This window comes from Jaminaea rosea (assembly GCF_003144245.1).
Source record: "Jaminaea rosea strain MCA 5214 unplaced genomic scaffold BDZ90scaffold_1, whole genome shotgun sequence".
Classification (NCBI taxonomy): domain Eukaryota; kingdom Fungi; phylum Basidiomycota; class Exobasidiomycetes; order Microstromatales; genus Jaminaea; species Jaminaea rosea.
The window spans coordinates 2,269,661-2,291,573 of record NW_020289975.1 but is presented as its reverse complement, the minus strand read 5'-3'; the positions used below and the strand labels follow the sequence as shown (position 1 = coordinate 2,291,573).

General features: G+C 59.5%; 6 protein-coding genes across 6 annotated transcripts; 4 read left to right on the top strand and 2 right to left on the bottom strand.

The window, feature by feature from the left end:
* Positions 1-9: 9 nt before the first annotated feature.
* Positions 10-3,379, top strand: BDZ90DRAFT_229852 (pseudouridine synthase). The gene has a single exon (XM_025505244.1). The coding sequence runs from the start codon at positions 35-37 to the stop codon at positions 3,299-3,301; it is 3,267 nt and encodes a 1,088-aa protein (XP_025365474.1). The 5' UTR covers positions 10-34; the 3' UTR covers positions 3,302-3,379.
* A 376-nt stretch (positions 3,380-3,755) lies between these two features.
* Positions 3,756-5,894, top strand: BDZ90DRAFT_229851 (acyl-CoA dehydrogenase NM domain-like protein). Its single transcript, XM_025505243.1, has 3 exons — positions 3,756-4,210; positions 4,307-4,463; positions 4,544-5,894. Exons 1-3 carry the CDS (start codon positions 4,068-4,070, stop codon positions 5,828-5,830), a joined length of 1,587 nt encoding a protein of 528 aa, XP_025365473.1. The 5' UTR covers positions 3,756-4,067; the 3' UTR covers positions 5,831-5,894.
* Positions 5,895-6,100: 206 nt separating this feature from the next.
* Positions 6,101-14,059, top strand: BDZ90DRAFT_229850 (beach-domain-containing protein). The gene has a single exon (XM_025505242.1). It carries the CDS (start codon positions 6,339-6,341, stop codon positions 14,007-14,009), a length of 7,671 nt encoding a protein of 2,556 aa, XP_025365472.1. The 5' UTR covers positions 6,101-6,338; the 3' UTR covers positions 14,010-14,059.
* On the bottom strand, positions 14,030-16,219 carry BDZ90DRAFT_229849 (hypothetical protein). Its single transcript, XM_025505241.1, has one exon. It carries the CDS (start codon positions 16,057-16,059, stop codon positions 14,095-14,097), a length of 1,965 nt encoding a protein of 654 aa, XP_025365471.1. The 5' UTR covers positions 16,060-16,219; the 3' UTR covers positions 14,030-14,094.
* Positions 16,220-16,855: 636 nt separating this feature from the next.
* On the top strand, positions 16,856-17,192 carry BDZ90DRAFT_206705 (hypothetical protein; the record flags this gene model as incomplete). The annotated part of the gene is made up of 2 exons (XM_025503967.1): positions 16,856-17,092; positions 17,166-17,192. Coding segments are annotated over 2 exons (264 nt in total), but the record flags the coding sequence as incomplete, so codon positions are not given.
* On the bottom strand, positions 17,051-21,833 carry BDZ90DRAFT_229848 (hypothetical protein). Its single transcript, XM_025505240.1, has 2 exons — positions 17,166-21,833; positions 17,051-17,092 (listed from the first exon to the last, which is right to left on the bottom strand). The coding sequence occupies exon 1, from the start codon at positions 21,742-21,744 to the stop codon at positions 17,461-17,463; it is 4,284 nt and encodes a 1,427-aa protein (XP_025365469.1). The 5' UTR covers positions 21,745-21,833; the 3' UTR covers positions 17,051-17,092; positions 17,166-17,460.
* Positions 21,834-21,913: the final 80 nt, after the last annotated feature.

Sequence of the window (21,913 nt, the reverse complement as noted above, 5' to 3'; positions counted from 1 at the left end):
CTCGGCCCTCTTCATACGACTGCTACCCCTCGAGATGGAAGCAGAGGGTGTTGCAACGACTAGTGAGCCAGCTCAGCCTTCGACCACCGAGTCGCCATCAAAGCGCCGCCTGAGCGACGCTGAAGCCTCTGCGGCCTCTGTCGACCCTGTCGCCGAGCCCTCATCATCCAAGAAGGCCAAAATGGAAGACATCTCAGCCCCCGCCTCAACCAAACAAGAGCCCGCCGCCGACCACATTCTGCCTACAGAGCTCGACGTCGGCATCACCGAGTATGTTTCCCCAGACCTAGCAGCAATTCACGGCGTAATCAAAGACCGCTTCACCGACTTCCAAGTCAGCGAAGTCGCCCCAGACGGGACCGTCTGCCGCATCACCGATCTCGACCCACCCGCGCCTTCTTACGAGGGAGCTGTAGACTTGCGCGAGCAGCTCAGGACCGAGAAAGAGGAGCGTGATGACCCAACCGGAGAGTTGAAGGCCAAGAGGCTCGAGAGGGAGAAGGCGGAAAGGGAAGAGATGAAGGCAAAGAGGCAGGAGGAGCAGGAGAAGAACAGGGAAATGGCTGCCAGGAAGGATGTGGTCTGGGGCGATGAGGATGTGGAGATGGAGATGGAAAGCAAACTTATCGAGCTCGTAGGGCAGAGGGTCAGGGATGAGGTCAAGGCGCTTTGGGAGCAGGGACCCGAGGGATTCGAGAAGCCAGCCGCTCAGCCTCAAGCAGAAGGTGAAGAAGCCGCCCAAGCAGCGACAGAGTCGGTGTCTGCTACACGCGGCAGTGATCGTGGTCGAGGCCGCGGCAGAGGAGGCAGAGGAGGACGTGGCGGTGGTCGAGACAACAAGGACGGTCGACCGCGAGGTGTGGTGCGCGACAATGGCGACACACGCAAGGTCATCACAGATGCTCTGACCAAGGAGACGCGTGGCCAGATCCATCACATCGTTCGCGAGATGTTCAGGGGACGACTTCTCACCGACACAGTTGAGTCCAAGCCTACGGCTGCTCCGAAGCCCAAGAAGGGTGAAGCAGCAGAGATCGACGAGGATGCCCTCATGAACGCAGCCCAGGCACCTGAGCCGGCAGTAGCAGAGGCTGCCACTTCTACTCCAGCGTCATCCATGATTGCGATTCGCTGGAATCCCAGCCCAACAGGCAAGGACCCTCGTCGCCTGGGTCCCTCCCATGCCAATCGTCATCCAGGTGAAGCCGCTTTACCTCCCTACGTTCACTTCCTTCTGCAAAAGACCAACCGCGACTCGCAAGACGCAACCAACATTCTTGCCCGCGCTCTGCAGCTCGGTGGTGGCGGCGGTGCTGGTCCCTCCCTTGCCATGCTGAACAAGGCCGCAAGTAAGGAGCTGACCGTTGCGGGTACGAAAGACAAGCGCGGTGTCACTGTGCAGAGGGTCAGCTTACGCCGCGGCAAGAAGACGGCAGAGGACGTGTGGAAGGCTGCGAATGGGGTTGGGAAAGAGGTGGGAGCTGACGATGGGCCCGGAGGTGGTCGTGGTGGACGTGGAGGGAGAGGAGGACGAGGAGGAAGAGGTCGAGGTGGCGGCAATTTTGGCAATCGCGACGCACCCCGCAAGACGTGCCTCGACGCCGTATCCTCCCGCGGTGACCGAGGAATCCGCATAGCCCACGTCACATACTCAGACCGCCCGCTCTTCCTAGGCGACCTCATGGGCAATCGCTTCAGCATCGTCCTACGCGCCGTCACTTTCCCGGACGAAGTTGTGGTTCACCGGGCCGTTGAAGTGCTACGTACTCGCGGTTTCATCAACTACTACGGGATGCAGCGTTTCGGAACCTCCTCCCTTCCCTCGCACAAGGTGGGTATCCCGCTCATCAAGGGCGATTTCCGAGGGGCGGTGGAGCTGCTACTTGCAGAGAGGCCGGAGGATGTTCCTGAAGCTCGGGTGGCCAAGGCGCACTACCGCCAGGGAGGGGCACAAGCGATGCGCGAGGCTTTCTACACCATGCCCCGCTGGGCCGTCGCCGAGAGGGCGCTGCTGAGCAAGCTGAGTGATGAGGAGCAGCAGAGGGCTAAGCGCGGAGGCGGGGCTGCCGGGGGTCGCGACTGGCATGCTTGCTTTGCGGCTGTGCCCAAGAGCTTAAGGACGATGTACATTCATGCGCACCAGTCTTACATTTGGAACAGGCTTGCGTCGGAGAGGGTTAAGCGGTTCGGGCTCGAAAATGTCGTTGAGGGCGACTACGTTCTCCTCGAGGGAAGCGATGAAGAGGCTGCAGGAGGTGATGGGGACGACAGAGCCGAAGACAACGACGACGACGACGATGCTGCCAACGGCGAGGGCTCAAAGGACGACGGGCAGCCATCAGTCATCGCCCCTGCAAGCAAGCAAACAATCACCGAGCTCCCCAAAGTCAAGATACTCACCGCAGAAGAGGCCGCCTCCGGTCGCTGGACGATCCACGATGTGGTGATCCCATCGTGCGGATACCACGTTCAGCTGCCCGCCAACTCGTGGATGACACCGGTGCACGACGCTCTTCTGAAGGCTGACGGGCTGACCATGGAGCAGCTGACGTCTACCCGCCGCGCACTCGATCTAACGCTCAGGGGCACGTACAGGCGTCTGCTCCATCGACCCAAGAATGTCGAATACGGTTTCATTAAGTACGACGACGCGACGGTCGCCCTCAATCAGAGCGATGAGGATCGTGTTCTCGGCATCGACCCGGCGCCGCCTGCTTTCCCTACTGTCAAGGAGGCCGAGGACGCGTACACCGCCAGTGCAGCCGCAAGCGACAGGGGCGATGGAGAGAGCGTCACTGCATCTGCGCCGTCTCTTGCACTCAAGGTCACCTTCGAGCTTGGAACGGCCGCCTACGCCACGATGGCCTTGCGCGAGCTCACCAAAGTCGACACCTCTTCTGCTCATCAGAAGACGCTCTCCGCCGGCAATGAGCAACAACAGCAGCTACGCGGTGGGAATGGCGGTGGACCTGCTCCTCATGTCAATTGGCTCGGCGTAAGCGTTAGGCGCGGCGAGAAGGTCAACGAGGTTGCGCTAAAGAAGGGGAGCAAGCAGCGTGTCTGGGGAGCAAAGAAGGAGGGGGACGACGGTACGGCAGCAGCAGCAGCTGCAGAGTCCAGCGAGCAGCCTGAAGAGGGCGCAGATGGTCAGACGAGCATCGACGGCAACAAGCCTGGCGTGACGACCACTGTGTCTGATGCATTTCGGCGCGAGATGGAGGCGCTGAAGAGGGGTGAGCGCGGCGAGGCAGGGACGGGAGGTGACGATGGTGATGCGGAGGATGCCATGGCTAACCCGTGATGGCGAACAGAGGGAAGACAGGCTACGGAGCACCATTCATAGCAGCAGACTGTGCAATCAAATAGACTAGCAGACGCGTATCGTGGGTGTACGGCCGCGTGCCCTTTTCGCGCGCGTTATCGCTCGCGTATACTACCACCGCCGCTCATTAGCAAATCCTGCCCTTGCTTTGACAATGCCCTCTGGCCCATCTGCTCCCTGGTCTTTGGCCGCTGCGAGCTTCCTCCTATTCTCTTCGTCTGAGCTTCATCTTGTTTGTCTTGCGCCTGCTCTGCGTGCGGGGACCCCGCACCCGCTCTGCTCTCTGTCTGCTCTCCGTCCCCTCTCCGTGTCTCGACTCGACGACTCGCCTGGCGGACTCCGTGCCGCCCGTGCTTTTCACACGGGACGAGGAGAAATGCAGCAGGCGGGCGGCGCACCACCTGTTGCGCTCGCTATTGATCAGCAAGGCAGACTCAGCCAGTGCCATCGACCGGCGTTCGGCAAGAGAGAGAGTAGCGCGACAAGAGTAAGCGCAGTCCGGACTCCTCGAATCCGGAGCAACACCACCCACCAAAGCCAGGTGGCCAGTCTCCCCCTTTGCCCTCGCTCGTAACTTCCTCTCTTCCTTCCTCTCAACTCCCCCCACCACCACCACCACCGGTGCTAGCAACCCTCCCCTCCCCTCGTAGCTTGCATCTCATTGACCTAACCCCCTCTACTATACACTTAACAATCGCCGCCGCTTACATACCCTCTATCCAGCGCTTTTATTCTCTCGCCCACGATGTCGTCCCCCCAAGCACAGCAGCAACAGGCTGGCACGTTTAAGCAGATCGACGCTGCAGAGGTTGCCAAGCACAACCAGAAGGGCAACCTCTGGATCGTCGTCGACTCGCTCATCTACGACCTCTCCAAGTTCGCAGCTCTGTGAGTAGCCGCCCATCAGCGGTGGGTGGCAACGAGCTCTGCGCAGCATACTGACAAGCCTACATCTACTCCTACCGACGCTTTGCTCGCTCGTAGCCACCCTGGAGGTGAGGCTGTCTTGTACGACGAGGAGATTGCCGGCCAAGACGCCACTGAGACCTTCTTTGGTCTCCACCGACATGAGGTCCTCCTGCGCCCCCAGTACAAGCGTCTGATCATCGGTCAGGTTGCTGGTGAGGAGCAGCAGATTATTGTAAGTTTGCGTGCTGACGATGGCGACAACGAAACTGTGGCAAAAACATATCTGACATCTTTTCTTGCCCACGCATTCAGCCGCCTCCCCCTGGCGCACCATCCAAGATCCCGTACGCCGAGCCCACTTGGCTCCAGGAGAAGTACCACTCGCCCTACTTCCAGGACCACCACCGCCACCTCCAGCGCGAGATGCGCAAGTACGTCGACGAGCACGTTCACGAGGTCGCTCAGCGCTGTGAGGCCAACGGCAAGCGTCCCGACGTCGAGCTCGTGCAGCAGATGGGCAAGAATGGTATCAACGCCATGCGCATGGGTCCCGGCAAGCACCTCCAGGGCCGCAAGCTGTTTGCTGGCATCAAGCCCGAGCAGTTCGACTACTTCTGCGAGATGATCATCACCCAGGAGCTCGTGCGAATGGGTGCTCGTGGATTCGGTGACGCTCTCCAGGGTGGAATGGTCATCGGTCTGCCTCCCATCATGAACTTCGGTAGCGACGAGCTCAAGAAGGAGATCATCGAGCCCGTCCTTGCTGGTGAGAAGTTCATTTGCCTTGCCATTACTGAGGCCTTTGCTGGTTCCGACATTCTCGGTGGCCTGCGCACCTACGCCAAGAAGAGCGAGGACGGCTCTCACTACATTGTCAACGGCACCAAGAAGTGGATTACCAACGGTACCTTCGCCGACTACTTCACCACTGCCGTCAAGACGGATGAGGGCTTTGCCGTCCTCTGCATTCCCCGCTCGTGCGGTGGCGTCGAGACCAAGCAGATCAAGACGTCCTACTCGACAACCGCTGGAACGGCGTACGTCACCTTTGACGACGCCAAGGTGCCCGCCAAGTACCTCGTCGGCGAGGAGGGAGCCGGTATCCCCGTCATTCTCTCCAACTTCAACCACGAGCGTTGGGTCATGTGCTGCTCGACGATCCGAGCCTCGCGAGCCATTTGCGCTCAGCTGATGATGTGGACTCACCAGCGCAAGGCTTTCGGCAAGCCTATCATCTCGCAACCGGTCATCCGTGCCAAGCTTGCGTCGCTCATTTCGCAGTGCGAGGCTGCTCAGGCTTGGCTGGAGAACGTGACGTACCAGATGACCAAGATGGACTACTTCACTCAGGCGCAGCACCTGGCTGGGCAGATTGCTCTGCTCAAGTCATGGTCTACTAGGGTGTCGAAGGACGTGGCCGACCACTCGGTCAACATCCTTGGTGGACGTGGTCTTACTCAGTCTGGTATGGGCTCCTTCGTCGAGATGTTCCACAGGACATACAAGTTCGACGCCGTCCTTGGTGGTTCGGAGGAGATTTTGGCCGACCTGGGCATCAGGCAGGCGCTGCGCAACTACCCCGTCAACGAGAAGCTCTAGTCGGCTGGCGGTGACTGCGACGATGTGACCCACAAGCTTACCTGCTGCGCTGCTATTCGATCATGTGTTTTCATATTCTCCTCTTCTCCCTTCTCTACTACTCTATATGTTGCCAAATCACATCAGAGCATGATGCTACACAACACGCGACACCGAGTGAGCTGTGACCTCCGTGTCGAGTCGAAGAAAGGCGGGTGGCCTGAGCGCGAATGGATCGATCCTGATTTGGAGCCAAGTCGGACAATCACTTGCTCTCTTCGTCTTCCTTCATCTACGTCGCCGTCGCCGTTGCCGTCGCCCTTTTGATGCAAGATCCTTGAGCGACGGCGAGCTCACTCGAAGCCTATTGCTCCGCATGCCATCGCCCCACCTCTCGCCGCACCATGGCCAGGCGCGGGGTCCCTCCTCATCGCTGTGGGGCCAACCCCCAACACCTCGATCAGCATCAGGCGCCTCGACCTCATCCTTTGGCGGCTTTGATTCTCCACAACCCCAGCACTCACCACCAATGACAGAAGCCCGCAGCGCAAGTCTAGAGGAACTGGCCTCTCTCTTCCAGGAAGTGGCCACCCTTGAAGCCCACCAGCTGGACGACAAGCTTCGTCTTGCCTCGCATGTCCATCGCCTCCTCGTTGAGAGTGGACATGGTGGTCATGCCAAGGATGACTTTGCCCAATGTGGTGGATTTCTGGTCATCGTCCAGATCTTGTCCTCGCTGGCAGCCAGCGCGAGCTCGGAGGACAAGGACGAGGACGAGGATATTCAGGAGAGACTGCGCATCGAGATCTTGAAGATGACACTCGGCATCTTGGGAGAGGCCATTGTCGATCATTCAGGAAACGATCGAATCTTTCTGGATACCGTCGGATGGGATGGCCTTGCTACTGCTCTCAGACTATCGAATTTGTTCAAGACGTCCCCGGACCACTACATTGCAGCTCTCCTAGGCCTGGCATTGGGCGACATCTCAACGTACTCGACTCGTATGCGCTGTCCGCCGGAGGACGTTGCGCAGATGTGGTCTGGCTACATCGTGCACGCAGAGGCTGTCAAGCTGGCATACCGAGAGACCAGGGACATGGTGAAGACGGATCTTCACGACGTCCTCGCATCGATCCTTGCACAACTTCTGCAGACAAGTGTAGCTAATGCAGTAGCGCTGCGCCACGCAGGCTTCTCCGAAGTCGTCCTCGAGCATCTCTTGTCTCAGCCACCGAGGGCAGGCTCGCCATGGCTCGTCAATGTACTCGAGCCCTTCTACCGTGTAGTAGGTGTTCCAGATGCCGATGGACAACGACTGCTGCGCTACGTCTCCTCAACCACGAGCCAAGACGATCCCATATTTGCCCTCCTCACCAAGCTTGCCTCCTGCGACGTAGTACCGAACAGCACCACTCTAGACATGACTCGTCACGGACATGCGTCCATCGCGCTCTCCAGCCTCTCGAAACCTTTCCCTCCAATTGCGCCCCAGTCAGATGGTTGGTCCTTCTTCACAGCAATCAGGATCGACAAGGCCGATCCCACCGCCGCAATTGATCTGCTGCATCTCTTTGACGCTCAACGAACAACGTCCACTCGACTGCTCCTTTCTCACGACGCCAGCCGGCTTGACTATCATTTCAAAGGCGACGAGCCCCCACTCACCTTCACCGGCAAGCCGCTGGACGATGGTGGGTTCCACCACATTGCCTTTGTGCACCGGAGACCACGGGGAAACGCTCAACTTTCACTCGCGCAATGGTATGTCGACGGCCATCTCGTCGAACAGCACCACGCTCCTTGGCCTTCATCCCCGCTCACGAGCGGCTCACCCACAAGGGCTGTAGTGGGTACCGCGCCTGTCGTCGCCTCTGGCAGCAATGAACGTAGATCCAATCGGCAGGTCTGGACTGTCGGCCAAATCTGCCTCATGGACATGGCTCTACCCCCCGACTTTCCCTTGATTCTCTGCGAGCTGGGCAACTCTTACTGCGGCAATCTGCAGGACTCGCTGGGCCGCTTCTTGACGTACGAGGCCAGTACCAAGATCAATTTGAGGCTCGACGCTGTGGCCAAAAGTCTCGCTAAAGATGGGGCAGACGCTGAGCGTGAGCTGGCTCGTCATCCCTTGGTAACCTCCGTGGCGGGGAGATCGAGCGAGATGTTCGCGGAGGAACACTTTTACTTTGCCTTGAATGCAGGCTGTACAGCGCAGAGGAGGCGCTCGCCCTTGCAAGGCCAAGACTTGGAGGCAAGCCACCGACCAGGCACGACAGTCCTGCTCAATCAAGCTGTTACACTCACCCGCGACGCTCTCGCCGCGTCATTCGGGTACGCCAAACTGTACGGAAATCCGATTCTCAACTGCCCCCCACGCCTCGAGGACGTCGTGTGGAGAGCAGGCGGAACGGCCATCTTGCTTCAGCTCGTCGGCTCCCATGACCTTGTGTCGGCTCTCGACGTCTTCTTCAAGCTGCTCCGCAAGAGCTGGCGTCTATGCGAGGATGCTGAACAGATACGGGCCTATGAGATGCTGTGCCTCATTCTCCGGCAAAGAGCGGACAAAGTTTCCCTCGCGGTGCTTGAAATTCTCCTCAAGGCAGTCGGTGTAGACCCCCAGCTCCCTGAACGAGCCGCCCTGGTCAACCCATTCATGTATCGCGTCGTCCTACTGGACTTCGATCTGTGGGCGCAGACCACAGAAGAAGTGCAGAGGGCTCACTTGGGTCACTTCGCCCTGCTCCTCAAGACGTCCAAGCATCGCCGCTTCAACATCAAGAGGCTCAACAGGATGCAGATCGTCAAACGTCTGCTCTGGCGAATTGAAGCAGCCACACCGAGTGCGGATCTGGCTCGCCATGTCACTGAGGCTCTGCGCGTTCTTCTCGTGGCATCGTGGTCGGAAGCATCGCTCAAGGTGGCTACAGCGTACCTCGCTGCTCGCCTTGTCCACCCAGATGAGCCAGCTGCCAGAGCGTCTACATCCACATCGGCGCTCCCTCCCCGTCCACGCCCTCGTCGCACTGCGACACTCGGCCCCGATGATTCACCTCGCAAGCCTACGATCTCTCTGCCGCTTAGCGATGATCCGGAGCTGACGCCGTCGAAGATGGCTCTCAAGGTGTTTGAAACTGTCGCCTCTCTTGCTCTGGATCGACCGGCTTTCCTAGCCAAGCTCGGCCAGACGATCAACGTCAAGTGGATCCTCCTTTTCTTTCACCCAAGAGCAGAGCAAGGCTCAGCAGTCATTGCTCTGGAGCTCCTTGCGCTCATCCTCATCCGCCATCCAGTGCACGTAGAGCGGGTGACAGCTGCTGGCGGGTGGAAGATTTTGGAGCGTCTTGTGCCTCGTCATTGGGAGGAGCCACTGGTCATCCCACTACTCTTTTCCGCGCTCTTTGGCCAGCAACGGCAGCCCAACACCGGGCTCACGCAAGCTTTCGCCCCGCCTCACGAGGTACATTGCCCACCCATGCTGCGGGTCATCGTCGCCTGCTTTCGCGAAGCATTGAAAGATGCGGCATCGAGCGCAGGAAGAGGGTCACGCTCTGCCAATCGACCGCGACCTTCCGACATGCTGGACGTACCCACGAAGAGGAGCAATCGGCACGCGCGAAAGAGAAGCAACTCGATGAACATCGATACGCAGACGCTTGCGGCTACGTTCCGCGACACGAGCCAGCAAGTCCTAGTCAAGGAGACGGCAGCCCTCATCGAAGCCCACTCGTCCGATGTGGCATGGCGGGAACTTCTCTTCTCGCCTATCGTCCTGCGGGGTTTGTGCGAAGCGGTCGAACCGTATGTTCAGTCGCCGCAAGCGCTGAGCGAGGCAAACCCCCCTGGAGCAGATGGCGCAGCGACGGACGACGTCTTCGAAAACTGCTGCAATGCCCTCCTCGACCACCTCGCTCGTCTGTCGACAGAAAGCATCTTTCTGACAGGCAAAGGCAACATCATTTCCGCTCTGATGGCCGCAATACCACCCAAGGACCTTGCACGCCAGGGCAGCTTCCGCTTCACGCTGACGAGCAAGCTGCTCTCGTCCATCTCGCTGCAGCTGGCCGCGGCGAAGAGGAACAAGATGGTCGTCTCGCCGGCTGCATTCACTTCGTTGGCCACATTCATTGAGGAGGCCTCACACGACATCCTGCACGGGTCTGCGCTTGAAGACACGCTCTTCGCAACTATCACCGATCTGCTCACCGACCTCGATGAGCGTACCTGCCAAGAGGCCAGTGTCAGCCTGCACAGCAGCCTCAACCGCATCGCGCTGTACCGCCTCTCCGGAAATGCGGCCGTGCTCGCCACGCTGCGGCAGATCCTTCATTGGCAGACGCTGTTCCTAGGATCAAATCCCGATCGAGTCTTTGTGGAGTGCCTCACCAATCGCATCTTGCAATCTTCACGGCCAGATTCGCCCGACGTGCGCAAGGCTTGCCTGGACATTTTCAAGCTGATAGCTCTGTCCAAGCCCGAGGTGGCGGAGAAGTCTCTCCCCGAGGGCAAAAGCCTGGATGACGTCTTCGGCGCAGGAAGCCAGCTATTGCAGGAGATGGCGTTTGTTGAGGAGGACAACCTCCCGTACCATGCAGTGTGGCAAGGCTTCCTCAAATCTGCCGATACCCTGCAGACGGCCTCGCACCTGGAGCGCGTAGCACAGCTACGGCGCATGCTCGACCAGTCTGAGTCGCGAGAAAAGGCCATCGCAACCACAGAACGTCGCATGATGTCCTGGCACGCCGGGGTAGTAGCTGCGGAGGAGAGTCGACGCCTCAAGCACGTATTCGATGTGCACGAGCTGCAGACCTCCGCTTCGCAGGGCTGGACGAGGATTGTGGACGCTTTGCACGAGGAAAGGGCGCTACTCGGGAGTGACGGGATGCAGAAGACGGCCAAGGCCTGGCAACTCGACCCAACCGAGGGGCCGCGTCGTATGAGGAAGAGGTTGATGCAGCAGCCAAAGACGACGCAGGTTGATGTGGCCCCATATCGAGAAGCGGAGACAATGCCCAGTACGCCCATAATGCCTCAGCATGGCGATGCATGGGGCAGTATTGAGGCGGAAGCGGAGGCCGAGAACGAGAACGAGAACGAGACCGACGCTGCCGTTGGCTCGCTCACAACCTCATTGTCCGCGACGACCTTGAACCCTTCGACTGCGACGGACATCACCGGAGTCGAGCCCGATACAGACGACCACGAGCACAAGTTCCGCAAGGTGCTCCGCTCCCTGGAAAGGGGCGACCGAGTTGAGGGGGTAGTCAACGCCAGTAGGGTCGTAGGCATCGATTGCCGAGCCGCACTGTGCATAACGGGCGCGCTCAACTTGTACCTCGTGGACGACCTCTTTCAAAAGGCCGACGGCGAACTGGTGAATGTTTGGCAGGCACCTGAGGCAGAGAGAGACGCTCATGTCCTTGCGGCACTGTCATCCGAGTCGGATCAGCCTTCGTCACTCATTGCGCAGCTTGAAGGAGATGCCCAGACGCGCAGATGGCCGTGGACTTCACTCAAACGGGTGCACCGTCGCTTTTTCCTTCATCGTCGGACGGCATTAGAGCTCTTCTTTGACGATGGGCAGAGCTGCCTGCTCGTCTTGCCAACGGTCGTCAAGGCGGACGCCCTTCTACGCGACCTCGAGTCTCGCTGTCGGGCAGCCATCAATGGCGCTGAGCAGATGAGGGCTGGCATCAAAGAACCCGCGATGCAGTCCACGACGAAGGGCGCTGTGAGTGGTTTTGGTGCTCGATTGGGAGCGGCCCTCGGACGGCAGCAAGCAGGAGTCATCACAGAAGCGTGGCGGCAGCGCAAAATCACCAATCTCGACTACCTGATGCGCCTCAACACCCTCGCAGGGCGGAGCTTCAATGACCTCTCACAGTACCCGGTCTTCCCATGGATCATTGCCGACTACACCAGCGAGGAGCTTGACTTGTCAAACCCGAAGACGTACCGCGACCTGTCCCTGCCAATGGGTGCCCAATCGAAGCAGCGCCAGCTGCAGTTCGAGGAGCGCTATCAGTCTCTACTCGAAATCGACGAGACTCCCTTCCACTATGGCACCCACTTCAGCACCGCAGCAACCACGGCCGGCTTCCTTATTCGACTTCGTCCCTTCGAGAAGCTCCTCATTGCCCTGCAAGGCGGCACTTTCGACCTGGCGGAACGCACATTCTCTTCCATCGAGCGCGCCTGGCGCTCCTCCTCGGAGCTCTCGAGAGGAGATGTCCGTGAGCTCACGCCGGAATTCTTCTACCTCCCTGACTTCCTAGCCAACAAGAATCGTTTCGACTTTGGCTCTACGCAGGCTGGCAGCCAGATAGACGACGTCGAACTGCCACCGTGGGCCAAGGGTGATCCGCTTGTCTTCGTGCAAAAGAATCGGGAAGCCCTGGAAAGCGACCATGTCTCAGCGCGGCTGCATCACTGGATCGACCTTGTCTTCGGGTACAAGCAGACAGGCCCAGAAGCAGTCAATGCAGTCAATGTCTTCCACCCCCTCTCCTATGCTGACGAGGTCGACTTGGACAGCATCAAAGACCCCAACGAGCGACGCGCTGCGTCGCAAACGGTGTGGAATTTTGGCGTCTGCCCTGCCCGACTCTTCGAGCGACCCCACGTAGCGCGGTACGGGTGCCCGACGAATCGAATCGACTTCCACTCGACGCCCTGGCTGGCAATCCAGAGCGTGGCACCCGTCCGCACAATGAAGGCGAGCTGTCACTTCATCTACGTCAGTGACAACTTGGGAGCATTCGCGAGCAACGACCGCTGCCCAGCTTACAGTTCTCCGTCCGACTATCTTATCCTGCCCAAGCTGGGTGTTTCGCTTTCGGCCGGGCACCTCGATGGGTCTCTGCGCATGTTCAAATCGAGCGATCCGCAGCGGGCCGTGTGCGTGGCTGAGCAAGCGGGCGTGGAGCGCGTACTCTGTTTGAGGCAGACAGGGCCATCTACGGTCGCAGTAGGATGCAAGGATGGACTAGTACTACTCTGGAAGGTGGACGCAGCGAAGAAGGAACTGTCGATGATAGGGGCAGGCGGGAGCGGGGCAGGGAGCAATGCAGCCGGCGGTGGGCTTCAGCAGGCCGCCGGCGTTCTGAGGGGCCACAAGGCGCAGGTCAACTGCATCGCTGCTTCGCAGAATTGGCGCATCGCTATCAGTGGGAGCGATGATGGGACCGCGATTGTCTGGGACACAAATCGAGGTGCATACATCCGCACGCTCGCCGGTAGCCAGCCAGGTAGCGCGCCGGTCCTCCATGCCGCCATTGACGAGGAGGAAGGCTTCATCGCCACGTACGCCGGGCCGTCTGTGACCTCAGCAGCAGACAACAATGGCTCAGAAGGGGAGCTGCGGCTGTGGACTGTCAACGGCGAGCTTCTGGCTCAGTACGATGGGGTCACCAGCGCCGCCGGGCCGGTCACGGCCCTGGCTTTCCTATCGTCACCGACGCCAGCATCAGGAGGCAGACTTGCCGTCGTGCTCACAGGCCATCCGCAGGGCAAAGTCGTGGCCTGGAGCTGCGACCACGCGAGTAGTTCAGCTTCGGTCAAAGGACCCAAGTGGCGTCTCGTGCCGTACCATATCTTCGAGCACCAGGATCGCATCACGCCACTGCTTTCTGGAGGAACCTCGTCAGCCTCGAATGGCACGTCTCACGCAGCCATACCTGTCACCTCGACGATCACCTCCATCCTGCACGTTGTCACATCGGCTGCACCAGCATCTTTGTCTGGCAGCTCAGCCGCAGCGAGCTCGTCGTCGTCCTCTTCGACGAATCTAGAGACGCCACCTCCTGGAACGACAAGCGCAACGGGCCGTTCTTCCATCCTCCTCGTGGGCGACTCAGCAGGCCAACTCTTTTCATGGTGTCTTGCTGGACAAGGCAACTTCCTCCCGCACTCAATGACCGCTCCAGCAGCAGAGAGCAACGGTAGCGGCGCTCCGTCAGCTTCATCCGTCGCTTTCGCTAATGTGGACATCGCGTCCATATGCCACGGCTGTGGAAAGCGCAAATGGGGCTACCTCGAGTCGAAGAAGACGTGCAAGGGATGCGCGGCTACGCTTTGTGGACAGTGTGTCGCGACAACATCGGCGGGTGGCGGTACGGGTAGCGGTTCTGCCCCTTCTGGTGATGGGACTTTGCGCTGGTGCAGGCCGTGCAAAGATGTATGGCAGATGGCCGTTGCTTGATGTGACGTGGCTGATACGAATGATGATGAATGTATGATGATGATTGCAAGGTATGAACGCATGTGCGTGGTATGATGTGTAAAAGCTATCGATAATGCTCTGAGTGCAGACTCAGGACCTCCGCATCCTCGTCGTCCTCTTCTTCCTCCTCGCCATTCTCTTCATCGCCGCCCTGTGACGTCCTCGACGGGGTCTGAGCCCTCTCGGCCCCTTGCTCCTCCCAGCCTGCTGCTTGTCCTGTTCCGCTCACCTTCTTTCTCTTCTTCTTAGCCTGACCATCATCCTGCTCTGCCGCGCTCTCGTTCTCCTCATCGCTTTCCCAATGCCCCACGGTCCTCTTGTATCCTTCCAACTTCCGTCTATCTCCCTCTTCGGAACGCAAGAACCCATCCATCTCCCCAGGACGAAAGAGCAGGGCATCCACCGTGGCAGGGTCCAGACTATCGATCAGTGCAGGGTCGGCCGAGAGTTGGGGAAAGTTGCGTGCCGTGTACGAGGGACGGTCTGAGGGGATTGTTGCGAAAGTGGGGAACTGAGGAGGCATCGCGATTGGCAGGGAGGGAGAGGCGGCTTTGTTGGCTTTCTGTGCTCTCTTGGATAGAGTTGGAGCCTGCTGCCCTTGATCGTCACCCCCTCGTAGGCTGGCCGAGAACTCGACAACGTCGCGGAGATACTTGACCTCCTCGCCATCCTTCAACACGTCGCGCCCACCCTTTGTACGTTTGATGGAGTGTGCATCGACCCATGGCAGCTGCAGAGCCTTGCAGGAGAGGTAGATGCCGATATCGTGGTATAGAGAGATGAACGGCCAATTGGGGGCATTACTGCTGCTAGCGTCGAGCTGCGCGGGAGCCTCCTCTTCGCCGTCATCCTCGCTTGCGCCACTATCCTCGTCATCCTTGGCTTGCGGCTTGGCTGGCTCGACGCCCAAGCTTGCCCAGATGAGATCGCGACGCACCCATTGCTTGCCCATGAGGCGCTTCCCGAGCAAGGCGCCAATGGCCCAGAGAACAACCATGTATGCCCAGTCACCGGGCGTGGACAAGAGCTCGCAGGCAACCATCTTGTCGCGGGGGTCGTTCTGTCCCTCTTCTTCTGAACTGTCGAAGACGAGAGAGCAAAGCAGACGCGAGAGGCGGCGGACCTCCTTCCAGTCGACGAGGCGATTCCGCAGGACGGGCAAGTTGTGCTTTACGTCGAGTAATGTGCTGGGCGTCCATGATGCTGCTTGCTCGCCAAGCCACTTGACTACCTGGTCTACGTGCATCTCGGGCGTGTCGAATACCAGCGTCGCGAATCGCCCAGGTAGGAACCGCTTGAGTCTCTTTGCCCATTTTCTTGCCTGCGCATGGGTGACATCGCAGCAGGAGGCTACGAGGTGCAGACTGAAGGCACGACGTTGGAGTGGATCTCGGGTGTGTTGAGTGTCGTCACTCTCCTTGAAGCAGGCGTATGTGCAAGCACAGAGCGCTGCAGAGGCGGCACTTCCCCATGTGAGGCCTTGTGAATTGTAGACTTTGTCGCTCGAGCTCTGCTTCGCTGATGGCGACGCAGAAGGGACTTGGAGGTCTTCCTGTACGTCTGTGGCTATTTGATGCGGCCCCTTGCTATGGTCGCTCTTCCTAGATCGCGTCACGTAAGTCTTCTGCGCCTCGGCCTTCAACGACTCAAAGACGGCCCAGATGCGCCTTTCGTACGGGTTGTTGACTGCGGCCCTCTCCCCTACTAGTCGTCTGACCACCATCTTGAGCCACGACTTGGCTTGTTTGGCCTGATGATAGTGGTAGACGAGCTTATGCGCCCTCGTCATCTCAGGCCCAGTAGCAGCTCGACGGCGCCTGAGTTCCATGGCGCCGGTAAAATCAGGGTGCGGGGCTTCGGCTCTGTATTGCGAAGGTAGTGCGACATCGCGGCCATAATCGTGTGTGAGGGAGAACAGGGCGAGATCCTCCTGAAACATGTGGCCGCAGACACAAACGGCGCACATCACTTCGTCGACCACTTCGAAGGGGCCCGTATGGCCGCATTGTGGGCAGCTGCGCGAGGTCATGGCGGCGCGTGACGAGGCGGATTGACCAGTACTGACAGCCTTGACTGGTGTAGAGCGCTTAGAATCCCTCAAGTCATGTTCCTTGATGTCTTGGCTGCTTGAAGATAGCGGATTGATGTTGCTGAGCGTCTTTCTCGACGCGGATGGCTTTCAAGAAATCACGGCTCGAAAAGACCGCCCAAGAGTCGCGCTGGTGGCGATTTAAGCTGCCTCAGAATGAGCCCGGGCCAGCCCGAGGCGCGAAACCGGACGGACTCAAGTCGAGGTCGAGGTCGAGGGCGGGGCGGGCCGCCGTGATGGAGCCGCCGCCTGTCGGCCGTCCCGTCGTGGCCATCAGCGAGGCCAACAGGCGATTGACACTTCTTCCTTTCGCGGCTTCACGACTCTCACTTCCTCCATCGTCATTCCAACCGTCATGATGCGCACCACGACACTCCGCTCAGTCGCTCGCACGGCGCAGCAGCAGCAACAGCGACGATTGATTTCGTCGTCGCCTATCTCAAAGGACGCTGCATCCTCAGCAAAGAAGAGCGCCGAGGAGGCCGCTTCCTCAGCAAAGCAGGCAGCACAAGGCGCTACTTCTTCGGCTCAGAACGCTGCTTCGTCGGCCAAGGCGTCAGCTGAGGGAGCTTCAAAGGCCCTGGCCAACTTTGCAGAGAAGGCCAAGCAGGCTGCTGGACCTGTGGGCCAGAAGTTGCAGGGTGCTCTTGGTGGTGAGCACGAGTGGGGCGATGCCCAACGTGACGCTTTATCAGCTGACGTCTCCCCTCTCCTGACTCTTCCTTCATCGCCAGGCTATGCCGACCCCCTCATCTACAACGCCAAGGTCGCTGGCCACATTGCCAAGCAAGTCTACATCGCCGAGTCACTAGCCCCGCCCAAGTCCTTCTCGGTAGTCCAGGACGCATACAAGCACATGTACCAGCGCGCGCAGGACTCTTCGTACTGGCAGCGATTGATTCAGACCGGCGAGTGGAAGAAGTTTGCCATCTACGCTGTCGAGGCGTATGGAATTTTCACGATTGGCGAGATGGTGAGCAACGGCATGCTGGAGGAGAGATGCTGACTTGGCACTCATGCTGACGTTTTGTTACTGCCCCTTTCAGCTTGGGCGACGTTCCCTGGTGGGCTACAAGCTCGACACGCACGGCGAGGGACACCATCACTAGATGTAGCATCAGGTATGGAAAGAAAGAGTAGGAGCAGGGGGAGGGGAACCACCATGAGGCGGGAGACACACTGTCTCGCCGGCCTATTGCAATAGCAGCTCAGCAGTTGAGATATCATACAAAGCCTGCAGCCCTGCGCAGTATGCCCAAAGTCGAGTCCAGCTCAGAAACTCCCGGCTGTGCGTATGAAGAAGACAATCCGTTGGGCGAGCCTCCGTGCCTCGCTGCGCGCCTACACCATTTGAATCAGCCTAAGCGCCAGCGTCAGCACCAGATCGAGTGCTCCTTCATCCTCACACACAACTCCATGGATCGCCTCCAATCCCCTCTCACACGCTTGCTTGCCTCCAGGTCCGAGCACGAATGCAGCTTGCGCCGGCGCGTAGCCCAGCACAACCTTGCGTGCCGCCTCCTCACTCTGCACCCTATCCCTCGCTGTCCTCGGTGCTCCCTTGACGTAGATCCACTTAGCCGCTTCGTCCTGACTCCAAAAGGTCGTGCGAGCCTTGTCCATCCAGCCAGAGACAGAGCTGACGCTCAAGGCTGAGGTGGTGCCTTCGAAGGCGGAGACGATGGCTGCAGAGTAAGATTGGCGGATGACCGACTGTAGTAAGCGGACCACCCCTCGACGCATGGACCAAGCGCCTGTGAGGGAGAGGGCCTCGTCTGCTAGGGCGAACATGGAGGTCAGGAGCGCGTCGAGAGCGCGGGGAGAGAGGCCGCGAGGAGCGGTAGGCAAAGGAGCGTGGGTGCCGCCGCTGTCCAGTTGCTTGACGGGTGATTGTGTGCGTGAGGTTGGATCAGCTTCGTTGGCTTCGCGCGATGAGTGAAGATTGACGCTCTCGCCTGCCTTGACTGTTCGTGGAGCGGGCGCTGGTCCCACACTCCGCGCTCCCTGTTGCGGCCCTCCTGTCCCCATTGGCTGCACAAGCTGCTGCTGCAACCCCGTACTCGCTGCCTTGCCCACCGCGCCCACGCCCTCAACGAAGTTGCGTCCCAGGTTGCGTCCGAGCTCAACCCCACTCGAGAATGGATTGAAGCCACCCTTACCCACCGCCTCAGCTGCAGCTGCCGCCCTCGTACGATCGGCGAATTGCGCAACGGGCGAAGTTGAAGCGAGCTCCGGCGTGGAGAGGATCTTCGCCAGATACATCTCGAGGTCCGAAGATAGGGTTGAGCTGGTACGCCCCTTTGTGGTCGGGAGGGGCGGAAGGCTGACACCCTGTGAGACCGCCGCAGTCTTGCGCAAGTCTCGGTCCATGGTGACCACCTCAGCCCAACGTCGAACCAGGACAAAGCCGCCCGATGACTCAAAGAGGTCACTGGTCCCGCCAGCCGTCCCGCTCGACCCGGCTGCCATAGCCGCAGGAGAGGGCTCAACGGCGCACATAAATTCGAAAGTCTTTATGTCTACTTGCGAACTCGGACGCTCCACGTTCGAGGAGATGTCTGTCACTGTGACAAGGACTCCTCCTGTACCTTCCTGCCCTGAAGCAGTGGGACCGAGCAGGGTGGACTCGGCATCGTGGTGTTCGTGCTCGTCGTCATCGTCATCATCGTCGCCCAGCCGGATGAGCTGATCCATCATCGCTGAGCGAGGCTTAGGCGCCTGCAATGAGGCGCGCTTTGCCATGATGGGGGACGCTGATGCGCTGCCGATACCGCCGCCTGCCTCAAAGCTGGTGCGTTGCAATGGTGGCTGGGAGGGCAGGCCTGCATTACTGCGCAACGGAGTGCCGGTTGCTGCCGGAGCAGAGCTGCCTGCCGCGTGCGGGTCCTTGCGTCTTGGCTCGTAGGCTAGACCAGTGCCAGCAGATTTTGGTGCCGCAGTTGTACTCTTGCTCTCCATACGTTGTCTCCAAAATGCCGCATAAAGTGTCTCAAGGCGACTCATCAACCTCTCCCTCACGGGCTCTAGTGCGTCTCTCACCGTCCCCTCCTTTGCATCAAAGCCTTGCGACCCAAAGCCGAGCTGCGAGATGGCCGTATCAAGTGACCTTGCCACAGTTTGCGCAGGTGCCACATCCACTGCAGTTACGGGGGCCGAATCAAGCGCTCTTCTCAATCCGTCTCTCGCCTTGGACAAGATACTGCTCGCGTCTTCACGGAACATCTCCGACTCCTCGCCCGCGCCCTTGGGTACCAAGCGCTCGATCGTAGCAAGACCGATGTGCAGACGGAGAAGTTCTTCTCCCTCACCCAGCACGATGGAGACGCCACTCTTGGGCATGTCACGCCGGGGGTTTTCCAGGAACGCCTCGAAGGCGTCATAGAGGCCTTCAGAGTCGCTGCGCGAGAGGACGCTATCCAGTGCCGGGGCGGGTGGTATCGAAGAGCGCTTGGAGGCATGTTCGGTATCAATGGGGCGCGGTGGCAGTTCAGGCCCAGAAGCTGGCGCTGGAGGGCGAGGAGGCAGTCCAAGCGCTTGACTGGGCTGCGTTGCCGCGGCTGCTACTTCACCACTCGCTCCCTGAGAGCGTGATACAGCCGGACTCTCAGGTCTGGATCTGATTGGATCTTGCGACCGCCTGTAAGGCTGCGAAGTCATCATCGACGGTGGACTTGAGATGCGCGAGGGCGACGCTGTGCGGAGGGAAGCCTTGAGGCTCTCTGGAAGATTGTCTCCCTCTGCGACGCCGTTGAAGTCGTGAGGTAGGTTGCTTGGCCAGGCGGGCTGAGAGGCCATTTCATCTGTGGAAGAGGAGTTCTGGCCCTTGCTTTGCTCCGAAGGAGGCTGCTTGCGACGCACAGCGTTGTTCGACGGCTGAAGGACATCGGGGCGGCTTGCGGCGTCATTGACTGCGGCTGACCCGCGCTGCCACGCCTCGCTGTGTGGGTTACTGTGACGGTATGGCGAGCGCGATGGTGGCTCATCGTCAGGTTGATTGCTGATCAGCGCATCGCCTATACCTCCAGCAATAGCATCTGCCCCCTTGCCAATACCCTTGATAGCGCTTCCCAGCCCACCGACGACGGCCGAGAAGCCGTCTTGCAAGTCGGAGGAAGTCCTCTGCGGGTACCCTGCAACACTACCGCGATGAGCGGAAGGCGAGGGCACGTTATACGCAGAAGGACTCTGCATCCTCGGCGGCGCACCCGATGCCGGTGTGGTGTTCTGCCTGATTGGCGTCTGTGCAGACGGCGAGGCAGGACGCATGGGCGACATCATCCTGGGGATAGCGCGCGGCTGTTGCGAGGCCACGAAAGATGGCATCATGGGCGAGTCGGAGCGCGTAGGCGGAGTCGAGATCATGTTGCGGTCAGGACCTGGGCTGGGGACGTTCAAGGTACCACTGCGCTGCGGCAGAGGTGGGGGCTGAGAGGTCGACGATTGTTTCTCTGGCGCTGTCGAGGCCGGCCGTGAGCGCTCTCCTTGGATTGTCGAAGGCGGGCGAGGGATCTCTGAGCCTGTGTCAGGGAGAGCGGTCGGCGAGAGCGGCATGTCTGGTGCGCGAGACAGTGGTCGCGAAGGAGGAGAAGGCCCGGTCGCGCCAGTAGAGGGAGTGTCCATGCTGGCACGACCAGGAGGAGCCGCTGATGCGACTGCGACTTGGCTCTCCTTCCACGCAACCAGATTACGGTTAAGGAAGTCGGGCTCGCCCAGAGTAAGAATTAGATTCCATAGTTGTTTGGTCAGGACTTCGGTGATGAGGTTGAAGATGAGGTCCGATTCGCGCTCATGCGGGGGTAAATGCCTTTCAAAGAAGGCCCTCATTGCGGACCGCAGCGATGCAATCCTCTCTTCGTTGCTGTTCCAGTGCCCCGTTCCACCTCTGCGTAAAGCTTGAGCAGCCATCCTGTCGCCCGCATCGGCGGCCGCCTTAGCATTTCTCTTCCTGCGCAGGCAGGTCAAGAAGACGGACGATCCGGTGAGAAGCAGCTCCGTGGTGACATCGACGGCGTGGAGGCGCGAGGTGATGGTGCGAGTGTACACAGAGGCGACCATATGGTCGATGGTGGATCGCACCGCGCGAGGAAATACAGGGTAGCCAAATGAATGGTGGGTGTACCAGCCATTGACGAAGTCTCGTACTACCAAGGGCGCCAGCTGATCGAGCGACTGCTTGAGCTCGGCGGGCAGAGGAGCCAGCTGGCGATCCTCGTAATCGCGACCTCGCCGTTGGCGTGACTCCTTGTCACCTTCCTCATCGTCCGACTCGTTGTCCATGGACTTTTTGGTGAAAGAGAAGGAGGTAAAGTATCCTGCTGGGTCCAGTAGCCCAAAGAGACCACCCTGACCATCTTCCTTGCCAGGAGGAAGATCGAGGAAAGTGCGCACGTAAGGATTGAGAAGCAGGAGGACAGATGTTGCTACGACGAGGACGACGTTGAAGAAGCCTGAACGGAGCAGGAGTAGGCCAAGAGCAACGCTAGCTGCGGTTATCAGGTGAGCTGGAGAAAGTCCAGAGGACGAATGTGGAGTGGGCGATGGTGAAGAGGTGTCAGGGGACGAAGAAGGCGATGTCGGACGAGGCGAGGCAGCCACTTCCTCGCCGGTCTTGGGTGAGGAAGACATGGTGTACGATCAAGATGTAGGGATCTCGCGGCGTGACATCTGTGTGAGGGCAAGATGAGAAATGACAAGCAAGAATGGCTGTGCGTGTCGGGTGACAGGAAAAGGAAACCAACGCGGCAACCAAGGCGGCAACGCGGCGAGAAGAGGCGGGCGCCGTCACACTCACGCA

Bases quoted from the DNA above. Each gene is read 5' to 3' on its own strand.
- BDZ90DRAFT_229852 (XM_025505244.1), top strand. From the start codon at position 35: ATGGAAGCAGAGGGTGTTGCAACGACTAGTGAGCCAGCTCAGCCTTCG.
- BDZ90DRAFT_229851 (XM_025505243.1), top strand. From the start codon at position 4,068: ATGTCGTCCCCCCAAGCACAGCAGCAACAGGCTGGCACGTTTAAGCAG. The intron at 4,211-4,306 runs GTGAGTAGCCGC...GCTCGCTCGTAG, and splicing joins CTCTCCAAGTTCGCAGCTCT to CCACCCTGGAGGTGAGGCTG. The intron at 4,464-4,543 runs GTAAGTTTGCGT...CCACGCATTCAG, and splicing joins GTGAGGAGCAGCAGATTATT to CCGCCTCCCCCTGGCGCACC.
- BDZ90DRAFT_229850 (XM_025505242.1), top strand. From the start codon at position 6,339: ATGACAGAAGCCCGCAGCGCAAGTCTAGAGGAACTGGCCTCTCTCTTC.
- BDZ90DRAFT_229849 (XM_025505241.1), bottom strand. From the start codon at position 16,059: ATGACCTCGCGCAGCTGCCCACAATGCGGCCATACGGGCCCCTTCGAA.
- BDZ90DRAFT_229848 (XM_025505240.1), bottom strand. From the start codon at position 21,744: ATGTCTTCCTCACCCAAGACCGGCGAGGAAGTGGCTGCCTCGCCTCGT.